At 37.3% G+C, this 24,921-nt stretch overlaps 1 protein-coding gene across 1 annotated transcript in view; it reads left to right on the top strand.

The window, feature by feature from the left end:
- The window catches only part of LRIG3 (leucine rich repeats and immunoglobulin like domains 3), a 44,832-nt gene that overhangs the window by 1,567 nt on the left and 18,344 nt on the right, over positions 1-24,921 (top strand). Inside the window, exons 2-3 of the mRNA XM_039865861.1 lie at positions 4,572-4,643; positions 4,858-4,932. Coding sequence (XP_039721795.1) covers positions 4,572-4,643; positions 4,858-4,932 — 147 coding nt within the window. The remainder of the gene's footprint in view (positions 1-4,571; positions 4,644-4,857; positions 4,933-24,921) is intronic.

Raw genomic sequence — 24,921 nt, 5'->3', positions numbered from 1 at the left:
GTCCTAATACTAGTGGTAGAAAGAAATCGCTTTTAAATCATTGTGATAATTAACATCTTTATTTGTGAATTGTGGAATTGTTGACCATCAAAAGCATATTCTTTGTGTGTTATTAAACCTTAGTTTAATTAAAAGTAGATTGGAGAGTTTTAGATTGATACTTAATCTCTTATCACGGGATGTCTTATTTGGTAGTTTTTTATTACAATTGAAGAAGGAGATAAGGGTTTTAACCTAAAGCAGGAAGACTTTCAATTAGTTGTGGCTAATTCTGTTCAATTGCCCTTTGTGGAGGTCATGCTGCCTTGTTCATGAAATGTGAATGGCTCTATTGACAACATATGGAACTGAACATTTGAATGACTGGAGGTGAACACCTATGAACAGTAAAGGGATAAGAAAAAAATGAATATAGTAGTGCATCCTGGTGTGTATTTAGAAAGGCTTGGATCATTCACAAATCTAACGTATATTCATAGCTTCTCAATATCAAGTGGCTGCTTGGATCATGCAAGATATATTTTTGTGGATTTGAATGTCTTTTAAAAAAATAACTGTATTGCTCTTGACTAGAAATTGAATTAAACCAAAAGGGGGTTGATACCTATTTAAATGTTGTCTTAAAAGTAGCTGACCTAATTAGGATTTTGTTTTGCAGATAATTTGGTGGCACACTAAAAACAAATTACAGTTTATTTGGTTAGCACAATCTTTAATTACATTTCCGCCAGCAGTAAATTGTCTCAGTACAAGTCCACATTCCTTAAATGTATGTGAAAATAAGTTCCACTTGTATAAATAAGCACTAGGTCTGTTGTCAGAAGCCCCACTGTGATCACTCATTGGACAGCTCTGTCATTCTTGTACTTGTGTGACTTTTAACCAACTTCTTAGTTGTCACTAAACCATGTGGTCTAAATTCTTTATTGTAAATGTTTCTTTTGTGCCTAAAGCTCTAGAGGTCTTCTCTCTCCACCTTTGACAGGAGCAGAAAAACAAGGAATTGAGCTTTAATTTCTGTTACTTGGTATTTGGGACAGAAGGCATAAGCTAGCTGCTTCTTAAATTTACATAATCAGAAAAGCTTTTAAGTAGACCGCTTCATAATTCAGAAATAAGTAGAAAAAAAATGCATACTGTTCTTCCCATAGCTTAACTTCCTTGCCTTATGTAATTATGGCAGTAAGTTTGCCTTAGGACTAGTTTATGAGCGCACTTTTCAGAAAAAGTTTAGTGTCTTTTATTTGAATTTGCACGTTAAAATCTTTCTATTACATATGCATATTTTTTTCACTTAATTCATTTGTAATTTATTGCCATAGGGACCCCATGTGTTAAAAGTTGAACAGTTTGAGTTTGAGCCGTAACGTAATAATATTGTTTTCTTTTCAGAAAGTAACTTCTAATACTTTAATGGAAGTGGTTCTTAAAACAGTAACTACTTGAAGGTTGCTTACTATGAAAAGCATACTCCAGTTTATTTCTAGAGTTTGTGCTCGCAGAGTCATGAACCTTAAGAGGGCTTGTCAGAATATGTTACTTAGCACAGAGAGGGGAAAGTTGCCAATGAGAGCTTCAAGTATTATTAAAATATCACTGGAATTTCAGAATTATTTATGTCACAAAGAAATGTGTAAATTAGCAGGGCTCAGTCGAAAAAGGTCCAAAAGGTACTTTCTGCTGGTGGGATTTCTTTAGTGTTTGCCTTTTATAAATCCTTTGGTTGGTACCAGAATTGGGACTCGGGTGGGGGTAATAGTCCATATGGTTTTCACAGCTGTTTTTCTATATTTTCCAGACTAAAACTTGAACATAGCAGTCTGATTTATGAGTCACTTTGGATCAGTGTCTTAAAACAGCTACAGCCTGGCTTTTTGTTTTTCAGCTTTCCAGATTTCTGCTGAATTAGCAGCTCCGCAGGCCCCAGTGGGATTGATTAAGAAGCTGTGCTGGATTTGCATTTTAAAATTTGACTTGGAAGTCAGATTTCCAAATACTAAAAGGAAGAAAATGATAGCTGGAACCTAACGCTGTAAATTAATTATTTTCATATATATTTATTTGCTCGTTAATATACAAGAAGAGAGATAACTCTCTGCCATGTACAGTTTGATTTTCAAGTATTTGGCCAGCTGAGTTTGGGGTACCTTTGAGTTACTTGCCTGACCATCCTTTTTATTAACCTCACTACCAAAAGTTTTTTAAAAAGGTTTCTTAGGGAAGATGTTATTAATGGAACTCTAAAACAAAGAATCTGCCTTCCTTATTGAGTTTTCTTATGGGTTTTGAGAAAACATCAACATTGTGCAACTTGGATTTGTTTTTAATGGTCTAGCCATAAAAACAATATAAGGGAGATTTAGGAAAACGTGACATCTTTTAACCGGAAAGTAATCATTTCTGAAACAAACTGTATTAAATCTAAATTTAGGTGCATTAAAAGTTTCATGGCTTTAAGTATTTAGCAGTAAAAGTCACAAGGGGTGAATTTTTTTTCTCCCACATGTAATGTGGTTTTAATAGTAGTACACAAAATTCAGGAATGGAAGTGTTGCAATAACAGATATTTAAAGTTGCCAGCTCCTGCTTCTGAATCAGAAGAGAGTGGTCCCCAGCATGTGCACTGTTCTCTGAAGGCAATTTCTCAGTTTAAAGGTCTTTTGTTGGAGATCGCATCCCATCACTGCTTGAAATAGTCTCTTTTCTCACAGGATTGCTCTGTGATATAATCCTTAAAATGAAGTGAAGAGTGTGGTTTAAGTTTTTCTAATTAAAAAGAAAATCACTTGTATTAAATGTAAATACCTGATTGGTTCCCCCTTTCTTTTTAAACCTGAAACAATAGGGGATGCAGTTATGCTGGTTCAATGTTTAGTTAAGTGGGTCCAAGTGAGACTTTCTGTTGATTCAGGCTACCTCCCAGGTGAAGGACTCTTTTCCTTGGTTGTTTTTTAAACCCTGTGGGAAATCTGTGACTGTCTGTGGTGCTAAAAGCACACAGGTTTTGTTTGAATCCTAACGTGAGTTGTTGGGCTCACGGTTTCCTTGATGAACTCCAGATGGACCTGAGCTGGGTTTGTGAGGGAAAGTGTCTGGCTCCAGCTTGGTGAGCATGCACAGCAGTGGTTGTAATTGCAGGATTTTTATAGTTTAAAGACTGTGCCAGGTTTTTTTCATGTTATAACTCTACCAGAACAAATCTACTCATGTCTGTTACTGTCTGGTAGGTCTTTAGACAAACATGTTTCAAATAAAACCTTTGCAGACTTTTTTTTTTTAGGTGAAATAGAGAAATCCAGGTTTATTCTCAAAACAAAAATTCAAAGGCCGAAAGGATCTCTGATTTCTAATTGTTAACTAATGGACTTGCTCTAAGTAATGTGCTTCTCTGAATATGATTTCTCTGCCTTTGGTGGGGGAGCATACTAATGCACATATCAGATGGTTCATGCTTTTCTCCAATCAAGTTTGGTCATTTGAAACTTTTTGGTTATTTAAAATCTTCGTTTTTAAACACTGAAAGAATTAATTTAGTAAGGGTGGGTTAACCTCTGTCCGTAGGAGAGCTTTAAGCCACACTGTTGTTAGCTTGGTTTTCAATACCTGTTCAGCCATTTCATTTTCATTACACCATTTTGAAGGCACATATTCAGTGTGTTGACAAATATAGGGACTATAACCAACTATTTGGCAGATTTTGTTTCATTGTTTGAATCTTAAATGCTGAGATGACTTCCTAGCTTAGAATATTGTGTCTGTAGGAGTTTTGCTTTGCTTTAAAAAAAAGAAAAATTATGTCCTATGTAAATTGTTACTATGTTAGATTGAGTCTTTGAGTAAGAAGCAGATTTATTTTAATGATTGAGAAGAAATCTGATCACAGGATTTTGTACACTCCACCTAACTTTGTTAGCTGGTTGATATGATTTAAATTATACGTTATATTGAGATTTGGGGAATACAAGAAAGGAAAGCGTAGGGTTCAGGTTGTTTTCTACCCTCAACACACACATACACACACACACGCACGCACACACACACACACACACAAATGATACTTCAAACAAAATTTGGTACCTTAACCCAGAGAAATGTGTGAAAAGCAATTTTTGTTTGAGTGTAATAGGGACACTGATACTTAATTTTATAATAAAAAGGCTTCTTTAGAGGTTTTAGTTTTAGCAACCTGCCTAATTAGCCACTTTTCATAAGCCATGACTTCATCATATCAAGTGGAAGTGAGGAGATGGTCGGGGATGGGGAAGGTGAAGCAAAACAACCAGCTCACAAAAGGTCTGTTCACCCTGTGCCAAAAAACATCTCCTAAAACATTTGTGGGCTTAAAGCATTTGAATCTGCCAGCCTCCTAAACTAATTTTGTCCTCAGCGTTGATATTTTTGAGTTTGGCATTTTGGTTACCACCTAGGTTATGGGCAGGATGGACCAATTATTTCTTATGTTGTCACTAGTGTTGCTGGAGGCATTTCACAGATCCACTCTGTCTTGTACATCAAGTGCTATCAGTGATTTTTTTAAAACTACTTATAATTTTATTTTTGTTTTCTCATAGAGACTTAAGCCACAACAGATTGTCTTTCATCGAGGCAAGTTCCATGAGCCACCTCCAAAGCCTTCGAGAAGTGTGAGTCTTAGTTATTTTCTCTTTGATGTTTGAATAAAATATACCAACCATTACACTATTTAACTGAAAGAGCATTTGGATTGTAATATATTATTTAAAACTATTAACTCGAGAGATATCTAAATAATTTTATAAAATTGTCACCTCTATGAATAACAGATTATCTAATCAGCTTCCTCCCCACCCCCCACTCTTCTTTTTTGGGCATTTTTAGGAAACTGAACAACAACGAACTGGAGACCATTCCAAATCTAGGACCAGTATCAACAAATATTACACTTCTCTCCTTGTAAGTGAATATTAGCAGTATTTTGCATGTATGTTTTCAGGGACCATGGGTAGCAGTTGCACGCAGGGTAGAGTAAAAGACCTTACAAGCAAAATATGAATACTTCCTTTAGTGGATAATGGGGAAGTGTTCTTTAAATTAGTTGACTTGTTTTCCAGCCCTCTTCTCTCTCACACCTAAATTCAAAGTATCATTGTAACAACATACTTTTTACGCTTTGCTGGCACTTATGGTGGAATTAAGGTTCAGAAACATATCAAAGTATGAACTTTATACAGTTAAAATTAACTGGGTGATTGAAGTTAGAAATACCATTGCATGTTATTTTGTAAATATGAGTTTTCAAATAAAATTAAAATTATTCTAAATTTTCTGTATGTTTAGGGCAGATAACATGTTTATATTCATGCATTGAAGATGTTTTGGAATAATTTTTACTTTCAGCATCTAAAAATAGCATTTAGAATGCACATGGTTTAATTTCTAAAATTAAGTAGTTTACCACCTTAATCTTGAATGATTTAAAAATGTGTTTAACCCACTTAAGTTAAAGATGTTTTCCTCCTTTAAATAACAAGGAAAAAACCACCATTGTTAGATGCTTCTGGGAAAGGTGTTGGGAGGGTCGAAATTATACAGTAAATTTCAGGAAAGCTGTTCAATTAATTAAAGTGATCACTACCCAATTGCTTACATCTGGTGATTTATAGAGGTTTGGTTTTACTTAGAGCCCAGGTCAGCTAAGTCACTGGTGCAGCCGCTGTGTCTGCTTTCCTCTGTTTGAATAAGAACTAAGTGACATTTGATACTGATGTGGTTTTTCCAAAGATCAGAAACAGAAAGGAATGAAAGAAAAAGCAGTTGGTATTTAACAAATAAACACTGAATTTAAAAAACATTTTTATACTAGCATTAATATCTGTTTTCCTTGTCTTTCACAATTGCTTAAACTTGTGGAGTCTAAATGAAGCACTGGTTTTGGTATCTTAGACATCTTTAGCTATTCTTATTTGACCAGTGGGGCCTTTTTAAATCCCAGAGAACACCATTTCACCCTTCTGCCCTTGTCCTCTGTATTGGCAGGTTCTGTCAGCATGTTCAAGAGAGCCTTGAGGGGGTCACTGCATGCTTCATGGCTAAGAGGGTTTGGCAGTGGAGTTTCAGAATCTGGGTGGGGTGGAGAAAACAGTCTTCTTTTTTTTTTAAGTGAAAAAGTTTTTAATTTTAAGAACATTGTATATACTACTTTTGGAAAACATCAGCAGTAGTATTGATGTTTCTGGGTGCTAAGATACAATAACATGGATTAACAATTTCATTTTCTTATAACTGTAGGCTCACATGGCATATTCTGGATCTCTAAAACAACTTTAGCTTTAACTAACATTCAAGTGAAGCTCAGGGCATTTAAAAATATAAAGTCTTAACTTCCAAATAGGAATACGACAACTGAGACAATGCTACAATATAGTCCATGATCAAGAGAAAGTGCACTGTGTATGTGTGTGCACATGCATGAATCCCTTGGCATGGTATAGAGTTGAAAGCATAAGAACTTGTGAGGAAATTAGATAGTTCTATTGGAAATAAATTACCTAGTTATTTTATACTTTAAATCTATAATTTGAAATTCGAAAGCTGAAATAAAATACAGAAAGGTAGAAACTTTCATTCAGAATTTGAACTCATCTTCATATTTTTGTTTTTTACTTTAGCGACTGCTCAATAATCTTTTCTAAATTTGAATAATCTCTTTCCTCTTAATTTCTGTGGTACATCTAACTAGGGATAGCTTTGTTCATCTACATAATGATAGATCCCATTTATTACCTAGATAACAGAGAATCTGTGAAAAGTAATTTATTTAGATAGTGATTCAATATAATGAAGATTATTTTCACACCTCTGAAGTATCTGGAAAAATTTACTTCTCAAGCTGTTTTCTCCTACAAATGTTTTGTTTTCTCCTGTAGACATCTTTGGAATATTACAATACACAATCATTATTACTAAAGCACTATTAATTTCTGCCTTTTGTAGTGTAGAACATTTTCTTTTATATAGAAACACTTGAAAATAATCAGTTAAAAGTTAGTACGTATACAGTTCTGAAATTCCAAAAAAAATATTGTTAAACCACATAACATGACTCAGATTAGAATCTTGTTCTAGCACCACAATTAAATCCCAGGATTATTTGACTTTTATTCTATGAAGATCTTTTTTTCTTCTTTGCAGTTCATGGAAAAAATCATTTTTCTGGGTAATTTGCACAAGTTCAATAATTTTAAAACATACGAAAGAAAAACGAAAAATCAGCTGGAGTCTTGAGCATTAGATTTAGTGTCCGTGCTCCATACTGTTGCTGCTCTGAGCAGTGGGGATCCCTCCCAGCTAGAAGAGCTGTAGGCAGAGAAGACTGTACCTGGTTAGACCGTCCTCTTCTCTCAACTGAGGAGCCAGGAGCTAATATTGGATCAAATGGCACCCCATGTCCAGAGATGAATTTATTTTGGGACTAGTTCTGATAACATCAGGTAAACTGGCAAAATGCCAAGTCTTGGGATGATAATTGGATGAGCTTCTCCAATGACAAAGATTTTTAGAGATTTCTCAGAATATAAAAGACCCGAATAGACTTGCTTTTCTTTGAATCCCACATAGCACTAGCACAGAAGTGAAGTGGCATGCTAAGGGCAAGGCATGGTTTGTGTTTTTTGTTTATTTTTCTCTCACAATTTCCTAGCCATGGCAGGATAGTATATTTTAGGAGATGAAATGGAATAATCTTTGGAAGGAAAATATTTTGTGGTAAAACTGTTGACCTGGCTTGATTGAGTTGTATTTACCATATGTGACAGTTCTGGCTTCCTGTGACGTGGCATGAGCTGCTCAAGCAGTAGACATTTTTGAAACCTGTGACTTAGGCTAGGGCCTGGTTTGAATCTGTGAGGTATATAACATTGTTGAACAAAAGAAGCCTATTGGTCATTGAGTAAAGCTAGTTGAATCATAGTCTTGACATTGATGGTTTATATAGCATTGCCCAGCATGTAGATACTTTCCTATGTCTTCGAGCTAAAAAGGCTTAGGTCAACGAATGCCCAAGAAGCACCTAGAGTACTTATTTAAAATGTGGATTTCCGGATCCTCTCTCTAGAGATTCTAAATTAATGTGTTTGGATGGGGCCCAGGAATATCTAATTTTAACACATCTACCTTGATAATTCTAATCAGAAGTTGCATTAATGTTTCTAGAATTAGAGAGTCCAGTTTATCATAAATAAGCCTTTTCTCATTATTTCTTAAAGATAGAGCATTTCTCTCAAGTTCATATTCTCTTCATAATGTTATTTTTCCAGAGATGGCACTCTCATCTTCCCAGAAAGGTGTCATAAAAATTGATCACCTTTGTAGATAGAACCTCAAAAATGTGTGCCTTACCAATGGAAATTCATTGAAGATATTTCAAGCAGAGTGAGGTGATCAGATTTGGTATTTGAAAGTGTCACTCTGGCGTTAGAGTGGGAAATGGCTTGGAGGTGGTAGGAGGGTGATTTGGAGGGGACAGATGAGTAGGCCAGGAGAGATGATCTTCTAAAGTGCAGCTCCAGTCACGTCAGTGGAACAGTGATTAAAAGCAAAGCTCAAGTCAGATGTTTCGAAATTCACTGCTGGCTCTCCGCTTTGCTAGGTTTGGGACCTTGGACAAGTCACTGTCTGTGTTTCTTTATTAAATGAGAATGACAGTAATGCCACTTCATAAGATTGTGAGGATTTAGAGAGGAAATACAGGTCAAACGAGCTGGCATGTGCTCAGTATTCAGTGAATATGAGCCATGATCCTGAAGACGATGATCATTCATTCAACTAAAATTTACTGAATAAACAGTCCCAGGCTCTGTTTTAAGTGCTGGAGACACAGCAGTGAGCAAAGCTTCCCTCTTATCAGGAAGCTTCCATTCTAGTGAGGAGTGGGGGGAAAAAAAAAAAACCTTTAAAAGAAAACTTCAGTTTTCTGATAAATGCTGTGAAGGAAAAGAAAAAAAGACAGAGATAGAGGACTATGGCAGTTGCCTTTTAATATAGTCAGGGAAGACTTCTTTTTGAATATTTACCAAATCCTATTATATCCTGGGTACTATTTTAGGGTTGAGTTTCAACAGTGAACAACACAGAAAAAAAATCCCTGCCCTCATGGAGCTGACCCTCTCATGGAAGGAGAAAGACAAAAAGTAAAATGAATAATAAATGTGGTAAGAAGGTGGTAGAAAAACAGAGCAGAAGGGAGGTATAGGAGAGTGTGTGGTAAAAAAGAGGGATTACAGTGGGAATGCATGGAGGAGGGGCTTACTAGGAGAGAAACTCTTGAATCAAGGCTTGATGGTTGGGGAGGGAGTCATGTGGGGTATCCTGGGAGTGGAGGTCATCGCCTTTAGCCTCCCCTGCCCTGACCCGTCTTGTCTTGTATATCCAACTGTTACATGGTAATGAAATGATTTTGATTGTAATTTTCTCCCCTCCCATACTTTAAGGCCTCAGTGGCTGTCTCTTGTTTTTCCCAGTACTTAATGCAGGTGTATGGCATACAGTTGGTGCTTAATTAGTATATGAATTAAGGAATATTTATGGAATGGCCACATGCAATTAGCATAATTCAAACAGATCTCCTCCTATAAACAGTCTATACCAGTGACTAAAAATTTACAGTAGTGACAAAGCATACATATGATTTTTTACTTAATTTGCGTTCAATTATGCGTGCTTGGTAAAAAAAAATAATAAATTATGATGACAGCAGTAATTATTAAGAAAGAAAGAAGAACGAGAGAAATAATTTAAGTGGTGTAAGGATTTAGAGCACCACTGTAGCCAGTGAGCACATGCCCTGGAGTGTGCGCAAAATGAAAGCGTGTAGGAATTAAAACCCCCCTTCCCATTTCTCTTTCAAAGTGAATATCTCGGCCCACCGAGGATGACTTTGGTTTTCAGAGATACAGATTTTTTTCATAGCCCGTGTGCCCAACACACATGGGAACTCTACTTCATCATGTCCTGAACTAAAAATTCAAAATACAAAACTGGCCCAAAGGACTTACTGACAGAGAGAGAGGGAGAGGGGGGGAAGGAGGGAGGGAACGAGCGAGAGCATGAGAATATGTCTGCATAAAGATACTTTGCTGGTGTGTTAAGGGATCTTCAAGGGGATATTAATGATAGCTGGTCTCCCCCATCCACACTGGCTTTAGAACTTAATGCCATGTGAGATTTGGTTTCATCACATCATGTCCTCCTCTATTGGAGATGCTTTGGGAATGCAGAGAAGTGTGAGAGTTATGCCCTTTCCTCCAAGACCTGATACGATTTATATGCTATGAAGAAAAGTCTGGGTAGAGGGAGTAGGGAATATTGGCAGTTTGTGTGGCATGAACAATAGTCATTGTGGAATTCTGAAAAAGGTGGTGGCTGGTCTATTTTTTCTTCAGTTTTGTAACTCCCACAAGTGCAGTATATGTGTAGTTTTCCAATGGCATTTGTCACACATCTCATTCCAGGGTACAACTTATATCTTACTGAGCTTTCAGTACCCTCCTCAGCAGCCCAATGTAGTCTCTGGCACATAAGAGATGCTCATTAAATGACAGAGTGCACAAGGAGAGATCGTGGACCCTTGTGCAATAGCAGAGAGACCTGAGCTGGGAATGGGGCACACAGGGTTTTTTTTTTGTCTTGCCTCACTCTGATGACCTGGCTGACCTCAGGCAGAGTTAACTAACTCTTCTCTGTTTATCTATAAAAACAATGTAAGACGTCTCTCACTCATCTGGTTCCTGTGAAGGATCAGATGGCATGGTGTACATGAAAGGGCTCTGAAAAGTGTGAGTAGCAGCAGCTGCTGCTGTTACAGTTGCAGTGGGCTTTGGCACAGGAGCAAAGACCTGAGGCTGTAGGCCAAAGTGGATTCTTGAACAGGAGGGTCACAGGAGGAAGGCAGGATTTAGAAACATTATCCTAGCAGCAGTAGATGAGGAAGGGAGAAAGAACTTTGTATTTGGGGTGAATTTTCAGGAAAACTTTTGTTATCTTCACATAATTCAGAAAAATTGGTGAGCATTCAATTATAATTAATAACTGGATAATATTTCTAGCCCAAGGGCTCATATATCTATAAGGTGGATTTCAAGCTTTTCATAATAACAACAATGCCTACTATTTGCTAAATGCTAGGGGACAAATGAAAATGGAACTTGGCCTCTGCTTTCAAGGGGCTTTGAATAATGAATAACAAAGGAAGAATACAGACAGTAAAGAGATACTCCAAGTAGGGTGCTGCCTTGAATGATAGAGGTATGCTTGGGGCTGCCCCAGTGCAGAGCAGAGCTGTAGTTTCAGTAAGTGTAGAGTGGGAGGATGAGTGAGGTCTAGAGGAGGAAGGAGACGTGTATAAATTGGTAGGGTTCAGCTTAGGGAAGTCATTAAGACTTTTAAGCAGGGGAATGAAATAACCACATTTTTTTATCACTGTTTTTATTTTTTTAATTAATTTTTTTGATGGTGACATTAGTTAATGAAATCCAATAAGTTTTAGCTGTACACTTTAACAGTAATGCATATATATATTTATACTGCGTTCACCTCTGATAGTTAGATCTCTTTCTGTAACCACATATTTGACCCCCAAATAACCACATTTTAATTAAGCATAGAACCTGCTTTTCTCCTTTTGTTCAAGCAGTAGTTAAACTGTCTATTTTCCAAATCAAGTGCCATGCAGTCAAATAATGTGACTTTGATACTTAACAGTTATGACTTGCCCAATGAATACCTGTTATGCATCCTTGGAGCCCTTCTGTGCTCTGAGCCTTGCCGTATGTTAAGGCCACATCTCTTTTTCCCACAGTGGGAAATTGGACATGGAGTGAGAATCATTTGAGTATTGACTACTGAATGATGAATTTGAACTAGTGGTTAGAAATCTGATCAACATTGTTCTGTTATCTAGATACTAAACTCAGCACCATATTAAGTGGGAATTTTATCCATAAGCATTCATTTCTCATTACATTCCAAAAATCAGACTAATAAAATCAGTTTGGGAGATAGTGATTTAAGAGACTATTACTTGGTTGCTTTGCCCAAGATTTCTTTAAATAATTCATCAATCTCAATTTAGAACTTTTAAAATGATATTTTAATAGTTCACAACTCACAGATAAAGCTGCCTGTAAAGAAGGCAAGCATTATCTATCTTTTCAAGTGATGACATAACAGTAATTTTATAACTATGCAGTAAAGCTCAAAGAGATGTTGGGGCTTTTTTTTTTTGTAATCAAAGATGATGTAAGTCAATATGTAAAAAGTAGTCACCAGTTTGTCATATTAAACAAGGAAGTCGGGGAGCAGCCTTTGCCAGCATTAGAACTTAAGTTTCTGGGAATCAGGGAACTTTGTTCTGATTAAATGGACATAGATTATATCTCATATGGGTATAAATGAGCCCATAGAACTTGGTTGCCTTAACCGAAAAATTCATCCCAAAATGTATGCTCTACCGATGTGAATGAAAGGACTAGTGAAAGGACATTGCATTAGAGGGCTACAACCTTCACAAATACAAAAAAGCCAGACGTTATTGTGTTTAATGGAAGTAAGCTCGTGAAGCTCACGTCTTACAAAATAAACACCTAAACATCTTACTGCGATAAGTGTTATTCTTTTATTGGATTTTAAAACATATGTGATTTGCACATAGAAAAGTTTATATAGAGCTGTGTTTGTGACACACACTCTCTAAGTTTATCTTCACTTTTCCTTGTAAATCAGTCCCAAAAATACAAGTTTGCAAGGTTTCTGAACTCTCAGTTTAGAATGACTGTATTTGAAACATAAATTTATAATCATGTCGTGGCACTTTGAACCCTGCAGGAATTTCCCTTTGCTCTTAGATCCACAGCAAAATCCTTCTTAAGACATACAATGTTCTGCATGATCTGAATCTTTTTTGCCCATTGAGCCTCCTCTGGATTCATTTCTCACTTCTAGGAATGTGCTAGCTTGCTCCTGCCTCAAGTCCCATTGCATATGCTTTTCCCTTTCCCTAGAATACTCACTCTCCCCCAATTCTTGTTAAGTCAGACTTAGGCTTCCCCTTCTATATTTTCATATCTCCTTATTTACAATGTCTGCTTTATTGTATGTGCAGTCACATTTTTCATTTGCATATTTATAATTCTTTAAAGTCCATTTCCCCCACTGGGATAAAACTTCATAGAAGCTGAGATCATGCCTATTTTTATCCCCATTGTAACCTTGGCATTAGTACAGAACCTGACATAATGGTGTAGACACTCAGTACATGTTTGTCAGACGAATGAAGAAATGGATACCCCTACCCAAATTAATATATGAAGTTAATTTTAGAAGAAACTATTCAGTTAACCTTTCTGTTCCTGCCTCTTTGTACACACTTAAAATTTTCATTAATGAAACTTAGTTTTTCCAAGGTAGCAAAATTCTTAGATTTAGCATAGTGACTCATTGGGCAGCTTTCTTCACTGGTGGGTCTTGGAGCTGATAAACTTGAACTCCACTCCCTTGAACTTGGCCTTACAGTGTAGTGTGCCACAAAAACTCCTGTGTTTATCCTGAACCTACACCATTTTCTCCTCCCTTCCTTAACTTCATGCTAGCCGTTTTGATTGCTGCTGCTTTGAAGTATCGAGTACAACTTCTGCCAGAGAATTCTTTAAGCTGAATGAGGCTTGTGCTGCCAAGACAGACAAAACAATAAAGCTACAGCTAGTTGCTTTCATGACTGGGGTGACAAGATTCAACATGTGTCTCAATCCTGGCCTAGTTACTTTTCCTCCTTCTCATCCATATTTTAGTATCTCTCGGGGCTCTAGTTGGGTAGAGAGACCAAAACAATGAAACAGGGCCCTAACTGGTACCATTCCTTCTTTCTTTGGCTGAAAGTTGCTTAAGTACTAAATTCAAAACATGAAAGGCAATTGTAAATATAAGCACCTCCTTTCTGGCGCTTAAAATCACCTGCCTGGCTGTCTTTCTCTTTCTCCATGAAGCTTTAGCCAGTAGATACAATAGTCTCTAGAGTGAAGTTGAAAACAAAATGAAATATTAAGGTAATATTCAAGCTCTAAGTACCATGCGGCGTAGGAAACACATGGTATACATTGTTGGAATGTGAATTTTACTATGTATGAGCAATTTTAAATGTTTTTATATCTAACATAGAGTAGAATCAAACAAGCATAAATTTTTGGAAAAAATATGATGCCTTTTGGACTTAGTCACTGATTGCCATGTAGTCCTGCACAAGGTTTTGGCCTAGAAATAGACAACAGTATTCTTTAAAGATGGATGTTTACAGAATCAGAAAAGTAGTCAATTAATTGTACAAATCCCTCTTTCTCTTATTCTCCTGTCTTTTTTGCTTTTACTTCCTCACTACCATCTCCAGGTAAATATCTAGAAAAAGGTCAAGAGAATTAGAAACAGTTTGCTCTATTACATAGCTGGTTGTAACTCATTTTTTTGGTTAGTTTTGAGTGTCTACACACAATCCTAGTATCTTAGAATTAGCAGAGACATTTCTCCCTAGGGAGAAATCTCTGAAAGAAGAGTTATCCAACCTTCCCTTGAGTACTTCTGGGACAAAAGCTCACTTCTGGTCAAGGAGTCTTTCCACTGTGAATAGTGCTAATTGCTAGGACTTTTTGTTGAAACTGGCTTCTGCCATTCTGTGGCTTCTACCTGTTATCCTAGTTCTATGCACTAGAGAGAACAACTTCCTTGTATTTTCTGCATTATAATATAAGACTTAAAATGTAAGGTTTTCTTAAGCCTTCCCTTCTCCTGGCCCAGATTCCAGTTCTTGTTTTCTGTATGCCATGGGGTCTAGGCCAGTGCTTTCCAGTAGCACTGTCTGAGAGGATGAGAGTATCCCTCATTTGTGCTGTCCTCTCTACTAGCCACTAGACACGTGGATATCGAACACTTGCAATGTGGCTAGTGTTACTAAGAGATTGAATTTTTAATTTTATATAAATTGAAACAATCACATGTGGCCAGTAGCTGGTATACTAGACAATACAGGCCTAGACTCTTAAGGTCCTCCCTGACACACCTTGTCTAGCATAACCACATAAAATATGGTGCTTGGAACAAGATGTTTGAGATGTCTAATACAGAATATGGTTGGGCCATCTCTTTTGACCCAAATAGTGGACATTAATGAAGCTTAAGATTATATTTGTATCTGAAGGACCGTGTTGTAGTGTTGGATCACGTTGAGTTGTGGTCAGCTGAGATCCGCACATCTGTTGTCATTTTCATAATTGCTTTCAGATAGCCCTTTTTAAATGATTAATTAAAAATCCAAAACACTGCCTTACCCCAGCTTAATTTCTCTGGTTTCTTTTAGACCATCATTTTAGGACATTGAGAGGTTTGGGATCACAATTTATTAGATAAATTACACTTTAGTTCTGCAGCATTTGCACATCTCTTTCCCTGTTCACGCAGATATTGACAGCACACGCCCACAGGCAGATCCAGTAGCAGCCACTAGCAGCTTCCCTAAATGTCCACGCCAGTCTATGAATAAAGACAAAGGTGATGTGAACTTACTTGCCTATGTGATCATCACCACGTTTCCCCGTATCTAATACACAAGGACAAGTTAAATACTTGGTGAAACCAAGACCCTCTGTGTCTGTGATATTCCTAATCTACAGGTGTATGAACAGTATCAGAAAATAAAATAGCATTGATTTAGCATGATGTAGTCATACAGAATTAAGTGTCTTTATGATAACTGTTTATTAATTTAAGGTTCAGAATAACGATGCCAGGTTTTCTAGTTCATACTGTAAACCAAGATTAATTTTAGAGTGTAAATAAAGAATAAAAGACATTTATTTGAGCAAGAAGGAGCTGCATCCCAGAAGACACAGATTCAGGTTGCAACTTAAATTGTGTTCCACCAAAACAACAAGGAGGCTATCTTTTATAATGAAAATGCCCGCCCAGGTTCTCAAGTAGGTTTATTTTATGTAAATATTTGCAGTTCTGATTGGACAAGGTTGGTAGAAAGACAAAACCAGAGCTTCCCTTTTCCTACTATTGACTCAGAAGTCATAAATACGTGTGTTGTAGTGCAGGAAACAGAGTTCAGTCTGTGGTTCTTCCTGGTATACAGAGTACATGAAGAGCAAATGGCCCCTAGACTCTTATTTATAAAATTTGAGCCATCTCAGCAGATGAATTCCTTCTCAGGATTCACATCAAATGAATCTTCTTAGGGTTCCACAGTACTATCATCTGAAGTAAAAATTCTTTGTATAGGCTAATTTTTTGTTAATATGTAACAAATCTAAGTTGGGGGATTTTCAAGTAAAAAAAATATATAGTAACTTTTTTGAGGGAAAGCCTTGCAGTTTATTTTGGGTTTTAGAGAAAAGCTGTTTTTATTCATTGATTGGATTTCTATAGGAGATTTCCTATTAGTATGGTCGACCGAATACATTCTTTTCACTCTGTACCTTCCTAAAGTCCCCTGAAAATGAAAGTAAAGGACTGTACTCTGATAAGAGCAAAGAGAAAATAGGAGAGGAGAGAGTTCAAATGAAAAATGCCATAAAAATTTTGCATGCAAACTGACAAATTGTAACTGACCAAAAAAAAAATGTAGTGTATCCCAAAAAGAAGGAATTTTTTTTTTCTTTTTTTGGTGCAGAACCTCAGAATAGTTCAGGAATTCAAAACATGTAAATGTGAGGGTTCAGAGTAGGACTAAAAATTGGAAATTGGTTAAAACATTTTTTGTGAGAAGCAGTCAGACTCCAGGTCCCTCCTCTAAAACTCAAAGCCCAGTGACCATCACTTCCTGGACATAGGCAGAAGACTGAAGTCTACCCTCTAGAGAGTTGAAACAGAAAATCTCTGGAATTTGGGACACAAGCTGGGCAAGGCATTGGAATTGAGGGCAGCATATTCTGCAATCAAGGATTTAAGTCAAATCTGAGTACTGAGAATGACACCCACTCCTCTCATCTTATTTTCCTGTTAGCCCTCCCAAACGCTAGACTGGAGATTGGAGGATTTGAACAATGAGATGTGGAGATCCCATCATGAAATAGGTCCCTACTCAGCTACCTGTGGTGAGACTCACCAGTCAACAGGTCCATTCCACACACAGCCCTAATAAGCTTTTTAGTGCTGCTTTTTATTAAATATGAATGGATAGCCAGTGACCACCAGACTTTTGAAGAAGTTTCTATCAATAAAGTCAGTCTGAAACAAATGGGAAAAGGGAACCAGAGACAATGTAAGGAAGAGGGAACTCAAAACAACCTAATATCTCTGGAGAAAAAAAAAATGTTACATCCATAAAACAAGAAAAGACTAGTTAAAATGAAAAGGAATATTTAGAAAATAAGGGAGAACTCGTAGACGTTAAAAACGTAATAACAAACTTCAAAAAGGTAATGGAAATGTTGGAAGAAAGTTGAAAAAGTTTCTCAAAAAGGACTAAAATACGAAGGGTTGGAAAACAGGAGATGAAAACTGAGAAAAGAAGATTAAGTAGGAGGTCTAACATCTGTCTTAATTGGCATTCCACAAGGGGACATCTGTGGAAATAGAGGAAATTTTCAAAAGTAGAAAAAAGATTTCCCAGACCAGACAAACACATTTCTGGGTTGAAAGGCCCTACTGAGTACCAGCACAGAGGGACATTACTATGTAGTTTCAGAGTACCAGGTGTAAAAAGAAGCTCTGAGAAGAAGAGAAAAATAAAGCACAAAACAGGTCCGCTGTAAGGATTGTCAGTGGTTCTCCAGGTGTGCTCCTAGGAGCATCAGCATCACTTGGAAACCTGGTATAAATACAGATTCTCAGGCCCCACCCACTAAAAAAGAAATCCTGAAGGTGGGGTTCAACAGTCTGTGCTTCAAGAAGCCTTTGTCCCTTTATTCTGATGCCTGCCAAAGTTGAGGAAGCACTGGGGTAGAGAATCAAAACAGCTTCTGGCTCCTCAAACTTATATCTGTGAGTGCTGTGATAAGGCAAAATGATGTCTTCAGATCCTAAGGGAAAATGATTTCTAATATAAAGTCTTTACACACCAAAACTGTCAATCCTGAATGGCATTTCCAAACAGGGTGAGGGGAACCTCTATTCATGGTTTCTTGGAAAGCTAATAGAGGATGTGCTCCAGGGAAATAAGGGAATAAACCAAGGAAGAGGAAAACTGGGTAGCTGGGTGGTGGAATTCCAACAAAGAAAGAGGTGTAATCCCCCCAACGTGAGGCCAGTTCTCTAAGAGGCAATGGTTTTTACATGACGATTGTGTGAAACCTCTGTAGCAAGTCTGGTCATGTGCCGTGTTTGTCATCCAAATCCAGAATCACAGCTTCTTAGAGCTGGTAGAGATCATTCCATTCCATTTCCTCTCCTTGACAGGTGAGAAAATTAAGGTTCACAAAATGGAGTAAATCAGAACAGAACTAGGAGTAGAATCAACATTTTGCAGGGAACTGTAGTTTGAATTGCTTCAAAGATATCCTACTTTATTTTAAAAAAGAGATCCCACATTTAACAAATTGGTTAGTGTATGGAATCAATTTTAATTTTTCTGGCTGGCAGCTGTAATGGTCATAATGTTTTATGATGTACATGTGCATCTTGAACCACCATTTAGGTAAATCCTTACAGTCCAATCTAAAGTTTGATCTATAGTTTCTAGACTAATCCTGATTGGTCACTTCAGAGTCTTGACCTCATTCGTTTAATCCTGATTTCTGAGGAACCAAAGATGAATTAGAAATTCTCTCCACTCAAAAGTAAATCACAAGCTATAGGGAAGACTCAAACTCACAATTTAACTATAACTGTGGTCTATCATATGAAAATGGCTATGGAAGGCCTCTGCCTCAAAAGAGAGATAGGGAAAATTTTTAAATTTCACTAAATTAGAGTTAATTTTTGTACATAATTATTTTAGATTAAAATAATTGTTCAGTATCTTTAGCATCTTAAATTGAGGGACTGGCTCTTAAATTTCTATTTACATAAAGAATTAAATTGAATTTACACTGTGGGATTCAAAAGAGTTGTTTTGTATGTAGTGTGAATGGGCTTTTGACTAATTTCTTTTTTCATTTTTAACATGTGTTACAATTGGCATATAAATAGGGCCCTGGTTATTGTAGGACCTCTGTATTGAAATGTTGTGGCTACCATTATCATGTTTATGATCCAAAAGATAATTATTTTTTATGTTGACCTGGCTTTTAGCTAAAGAACTGACTCTTTGCTCCTTATAGTGGCTCATTTTATGCTTAGTATCATTAATTTTTAATCAAGACTCTTTCTCCTTGCAAAAGTTGCCTCAATTGGCTTTATTCTTTGATGCCACAGTACCAGTGGACCAGCCTAGACATGTGTTCTTTTAATGAAACTTCTTAATTATCTTCTTAAAAATAAGATGAGCAGAGACAGTTTATTTTTATCTGCATGGGAGAGGTGCTTTGCTTGCCAAATCTCTCTGTTAAAAGAAGCCTAATATTATGGATGTTAGTATTCCAGCCAAGATAGTTTTCAAGGAAGCTTTTTTTTTTGGGGTAGAGGGTTATTGTTGGAAATATAAGTGACCTTTAATGTGTTTGCAAAAGATAGTGTTTTCTTTAACAACTTATAGTTCCTTTATAAATGGTTGCTAAAATGGTTGCTTACAAGTTCTATATAGAAATCAGTGTTTCCTTGGGCCAGGCCAACTCTCCCAGTCAATACAGCTAATATACTTGCTCTGTGGTTGTAGGGAATGACTATGGATTCAGCAATCTGTTAGCTGCAATAACTGAATTGGACTTAAGGGATGTGTGGTTAGAGTAATGCATCCTAAGAAAAGAGGGCATTGCAACATATAAAAAAAAATGGTTTCAAGTTCAATTTCACTGCACACATCCTCTCTAAGAGGAAAATGCCACGTGCATATCTCTTCTCTGAATAGCCAAGATCGCGCATCTTTACACATCACAGCTACAAAGCCTTAAGCTGCCTGTTACCTCGTGCAATAGGTTAGAAGACAGTTGAAACTATTGACAGATATTTCTTATTCATCAGGAATTCCAGTGTGAAAAAACCTGATATTCTGGTTTCTCCCCAACAAAGAATATTTCACTCTACGACTCCTTTCAGACTCTGCAAATAAACTAACATCATTTATAGCCACTTAAGAGTGCATGAAGTTCTTTTGAGAGTCTTATGCTTTTTCTGGAGATCACAATCAAAAAGTAAAACCAATCATTGTCAAGTGGCCGTGTCATTAAATCTCATAAGTTATATTTTACCGTTATTAATTTAGTCTGGATTTACATTTAATGCAGGCATTCAGAGTATCAGAACAAACAAGCACATTTCTTATATATGAGAATAATAGATTAGTCCGTTTTCCTAATGATTACAGGCACAATAAAATTCCGGTATTCGGCTATTCTGGTCAGTAGCATCTCACACCTGAGTACGAAGGGACTGTAGCCTGCTTTCCATGCTTTTAGAAGGCCTTCCATATCAGCAATACAAAACAGTGATAATGGGGAGAATGGGAACTCCAGTAGGGCTGAATCAGGTCCCTGTAGCCAGAGACCACAGGGCTAGAAACCGGAGCTTGTATGTCATGGGAGGAGAAAAGCACAGCCTGTGCCCTGGGAAACCAGAGGAAGACGTGCTTCACCCTCAAAGTGGGCATTTAGGCAGACAGTTACTATTATCCCAGCATGCTGTCGTCTGTCCTCTGCACCTGGTCTTGCCTACCCCTCACCCAGCCTACTAACTCTTGCCAGAGCAACCTTTCTAAACTGCATATCTGATATCATCACCCCACCATTTGAAATCCTTCATCCTCTTCCCCCTACTTGATCTTGAGATAAAAGCCAAATGCTTAACATGGCTTACGGGGTACCACTTGAACTATTCTCATCTCCTCCCAGCACTTCACTCTTGAACTTTGTATTTCTCCAGTCTCCATTCATGAACTATACTCCAGCCATCAAAGCTTGCTTTCTTTCTCTCAAAGGGAAGAAGCCTTGCCTTGCTCTCACTTGCTCTACTTGGAATGCTCACTTCCTCCTTGCCATGGGAAGTTTTGCTAACTGCACACACTTCCCCCAACCCCCAGCCGCTCTTTAGGAGGCTATTATTTCTTCTCCAGTGTACTCTTTCCTTATCATAGCACTTATCACTCTAGTGACTGTTCCCATTTGTCTGCCTGTTCTCCCCACTAGAATTTAAGCTCCATGAGGTCAGGGACCATATCCATCTTCTTCATTATTAGATCTTTGGCACTCTCAGAGCAAGTATCATACAAAATGGTAAGTCATAATTAATTGTTCATTTTAAAGGTATTTGGCAAAGTAGGCTGAAAGGTGAACTTAGCAACAAAGTAAAGCCATTATTGTTGGGCCTGAGAAGGCAAGGCTGAAATACCTGGGTCTCTTGTTTTTCCTGGGGCCTCTGAGAAGCCTTGAGGGAACCCTCTGCATTCCAGCCAACCAACCCCCCAGATCTGTGTTTGTCTACAAGGCACTGATTGTACTCGACCTCAGCAATGATTTAACCATGGAACACGTTATACCATCAACAAACATAGATGATCAAAATATTTGTGGTCCTTAAGATGGATTTGCACAGGGCTGAAACACCTTCCGATATTTACACTACCGTAGTGTGATTTTCGAACAATGCAAAGATGACATTTTCACATTAAGTTATAGAAAAAAGTATTCACACAGTTTGTTTCATTTTTTTGTTAAAGCATTGCACATTCCCTGCCAAAAATACTGACTGTAGTGCTTTTAATGTGTTCATCAATTTTGGCATTTATACATATTTGAAGAAAAAGCTGGAGTCAAATTGTATCTTTGTCTTCAAGAAGTGGCTATTTGTGACATACTCTATGTGAAATGTGTTTATTTTTAGGGCTTTAGGTGATCAAAGAGTTTTTAATCTAGTTTTTTAATGTAGTTGTCTTTCTTAAACCCTTCTTTCATGTTTTTTTTTTTAAAGATACATATCTGATGGTTATTTGCCAGTTAAATCAGAGTGCTAATATGAAACTGGTATTTGGATTTAATTCAGTTCCATTAGGACAGAGTTAAAATTTTGTGATACAGGGACTATTATCCTAGCAGTTACAAGAGATTTTTGTGCTAGGAAGCAGTGCTGACAAAGACGGCACTGTACACTCTCTGTCTATAACTGAGCACTTTCACACTGCAATTTAGGAGGTGTGCAGTTCAGGAAATTGCTGGCTTTGGCTGAAGCATACTTTAACTGCAAGGAAAATTTTATTCGTCACTCAAGTAATTGGCAGTTTTAATACCTTCTTCATAATTACCTTATAAACAAACGAATATATAAACCAGAGATTGTAAGGCCTGTTATCTAACTCGTAGCCTTATTTGACCAACATGATAGACACCTGTGGGTCTCCCACTCCCTCCCACAAAAAAACAATTTGCTCCATTTATTGCAGAAATCTAAAACTGAGCATTTTCTTTTTGTTGTTAAATAGGAGTGTAGCTGTACCAGTCCCAGACAGCCTGGAGGCCAAAACCAGATGCAGAGTTTAATGGGAGGTACAGGCTAGGGACAAGGGAGAGAGGTGGAGAGAGGGGGGCACTTTGGGCACTTCACGATTACTCCACTGTTTGTGGGAGGACATCCTGGTAATGCAAACATTTGGGTTAGGTATTTAAAAGAACATTTTTACCCCCTAAAGCGTGGTTTTGTTTAACCCACACACCCTGACCCTAAGGCCCTGTGGCTTGTCCCTTGGACTGATTCCATCTCCGGGACCTAGAAATTGACTGATTGTCTCACTTGCATTACCCTGTACCTCACAACTAGATCAAGGAGTTTATACACAGGCAGATCCAGATGTGGGAAATGGTCAAAATCAGAGGTCATGGCTGACTTGACTCTAAACAAAGTCTGTGAGACTTTATAGGGATCCGAGGAGCTTGATATTTGTGACTTGTGCATGGGACTACTAAGTCTTTCCCCTCCCACCCCCTTACTATTATCACAGGGTTCAGCTCTTACCATATGCATCACCGCGTTACCTTCTATGGGATTACTTTTAAAAATGGGGTTAGATTCTCCAATGACTTGGATCAAAAGATGAATCCCCCACAATCCTTAAAAGTAACATATGAAGGTTTTAAACAATATTTTGAGAAGTTTATCATTAGTTTGTTGTTTAAATGGAAAATTTACAACCCATGTTCTCCCCTTATTCTTTCTTGTGGAGAAAGCACCTGATATTTGCCCATATCCAGGAAGTCTTCTACTCTGGTGGATGCCAAACACATGTAAACCCCTGGGGGTCCCTCTTTTCTACCAGCGGTGCAAACACAGATGGTGTGGGGAGGCATCCTTAGTGTTGGCATGATGATGGCTCAGTGAGTCAGGGTGGTTTTCCACACTAGTTTGAAACGAAGTACATTACAGCATTTTTGCAAGGGTGGGAAGTAGCGGACCTTTCTGGAATTGCATCTTCACAAAAGAACTTAATTATCAGAATATCTTTGAAACTGTATTCTGTGAAACGAGCCTTCAGAGATTGCTTTGGGACCAATAAGGACTTATTCTGTGAGGTGTTTGGGAGTGCTTAGACTCATGAGATTAAAAGCTCTAGTTTCCTAATTTTAAAATTAGCTATACTATCTATATCAGAGAAATGTCATTTCAATGAAATAGTAAATATATGAAAAATGCTTAGCATAGTACTTGACATCTAATATATAGTCAGTATGATTAGATTCCATGTACATTTCAAGATAGTAGGATAGAGACATCCCTGCGTGGCAGGAGCTCACAGTATGACAGAGAAGACTGCCATGGTAAGGGCTGTGTCAGAACATAGCACAGGATTTTGTGAAAATATATAAAAGTTGCACCTAATTCAGGAACATTCTGAGATAGTGAGAGGCCTGTGAGTTATAATAATGTAAAAGAGCTTAAAAAATTCAGAGCACTAAGAAGGTACACATAGGACATATGTTTTCTAAGTTTTCTCATTAAGTAAAGGTTAACTAGACTATATATAGAAAGGCCAGCATGTGACCTGTATTACATACAGAGTTCATCTTAGAGCCTTCAGATTGTTTCATTGTTCCTGGGGTTGGTTGTAAAGAGAAGACTTTTTTTGTAGGTAGACTGTTATCTTCTCAGCTTTCTACCTTGATATGTTATTTCACCTGCCAAATGATTGTCCAAAAAGTTATCCGATCTAATATGACAATTAAGATGGCCTGCACATCAGTTTAATTCTCGTTTTTTAACAAGATAGTCATTTAATGCTGTCTTTTCTCTTGGAAGCTGTTGTATTGATGATCTCTTAAGGCCTCTTTTTTTTTTTTTTTTTTTTTTTGGTAGTAGTCTAGTGTAGTGCTCACCAGTAGAACTTTCCACAATGATAGAAATGTTTTGTATCTGCACCAACCCATTTGACAGCCACCAGGACCATATGGCTATTAAGCTTGAAATGTGGCTACCATGACTAAGGAACTGAATTTTAACATTTAACTAAATTTAAAGAGTCTACTTCATGCTACTCTGAACAAGCCCGATCTCATCTGATCTCAGAAGCTAAGCAGAATCGGGCCTAGTTAGTACTTGGATGGGAGACCACTTAGGAAGAACAGGTGCTGTAGCGTAAAAAAAATAAAATTAAAAAAAAATAAGGGATTGTAAGCTGATAAGTTCCTTGCAGTCTGTGAGGTCAACCAAGAGTTGTCTCACCTAAAAAAAATAAAATAAAATAAAAATAAACTTAAATAAATAAATAAATTTAAAGAGCCTTGTGTGGCTACCATATTGGACATTATTATGGTCTGGTGTTCAGGAATATTAATATCAAACTTGTAAAATGTAATTACTCCCAGGGATTATTTAGTCTAGAGA

Source organism: Pteropus medius, unplaced genomic scaffold, assembly GCF_902729225.1.
Source record: "Pteropus medius unplaced genomic scaffold, Ma_sr-lr_union100, whole genome shotgun sequence".
Lineage (NCBI taxonomy): Eukaryota > Metazoa > Chordata > Mammalia > Chiroptera > Pteropodidae > Pteropus > Pteropus medius.
The sequence above is the reverse complement of the archived record's forward strand: the minus strand, read 5'-3'. Positions and strand labels throughout refer to the sequence as shown.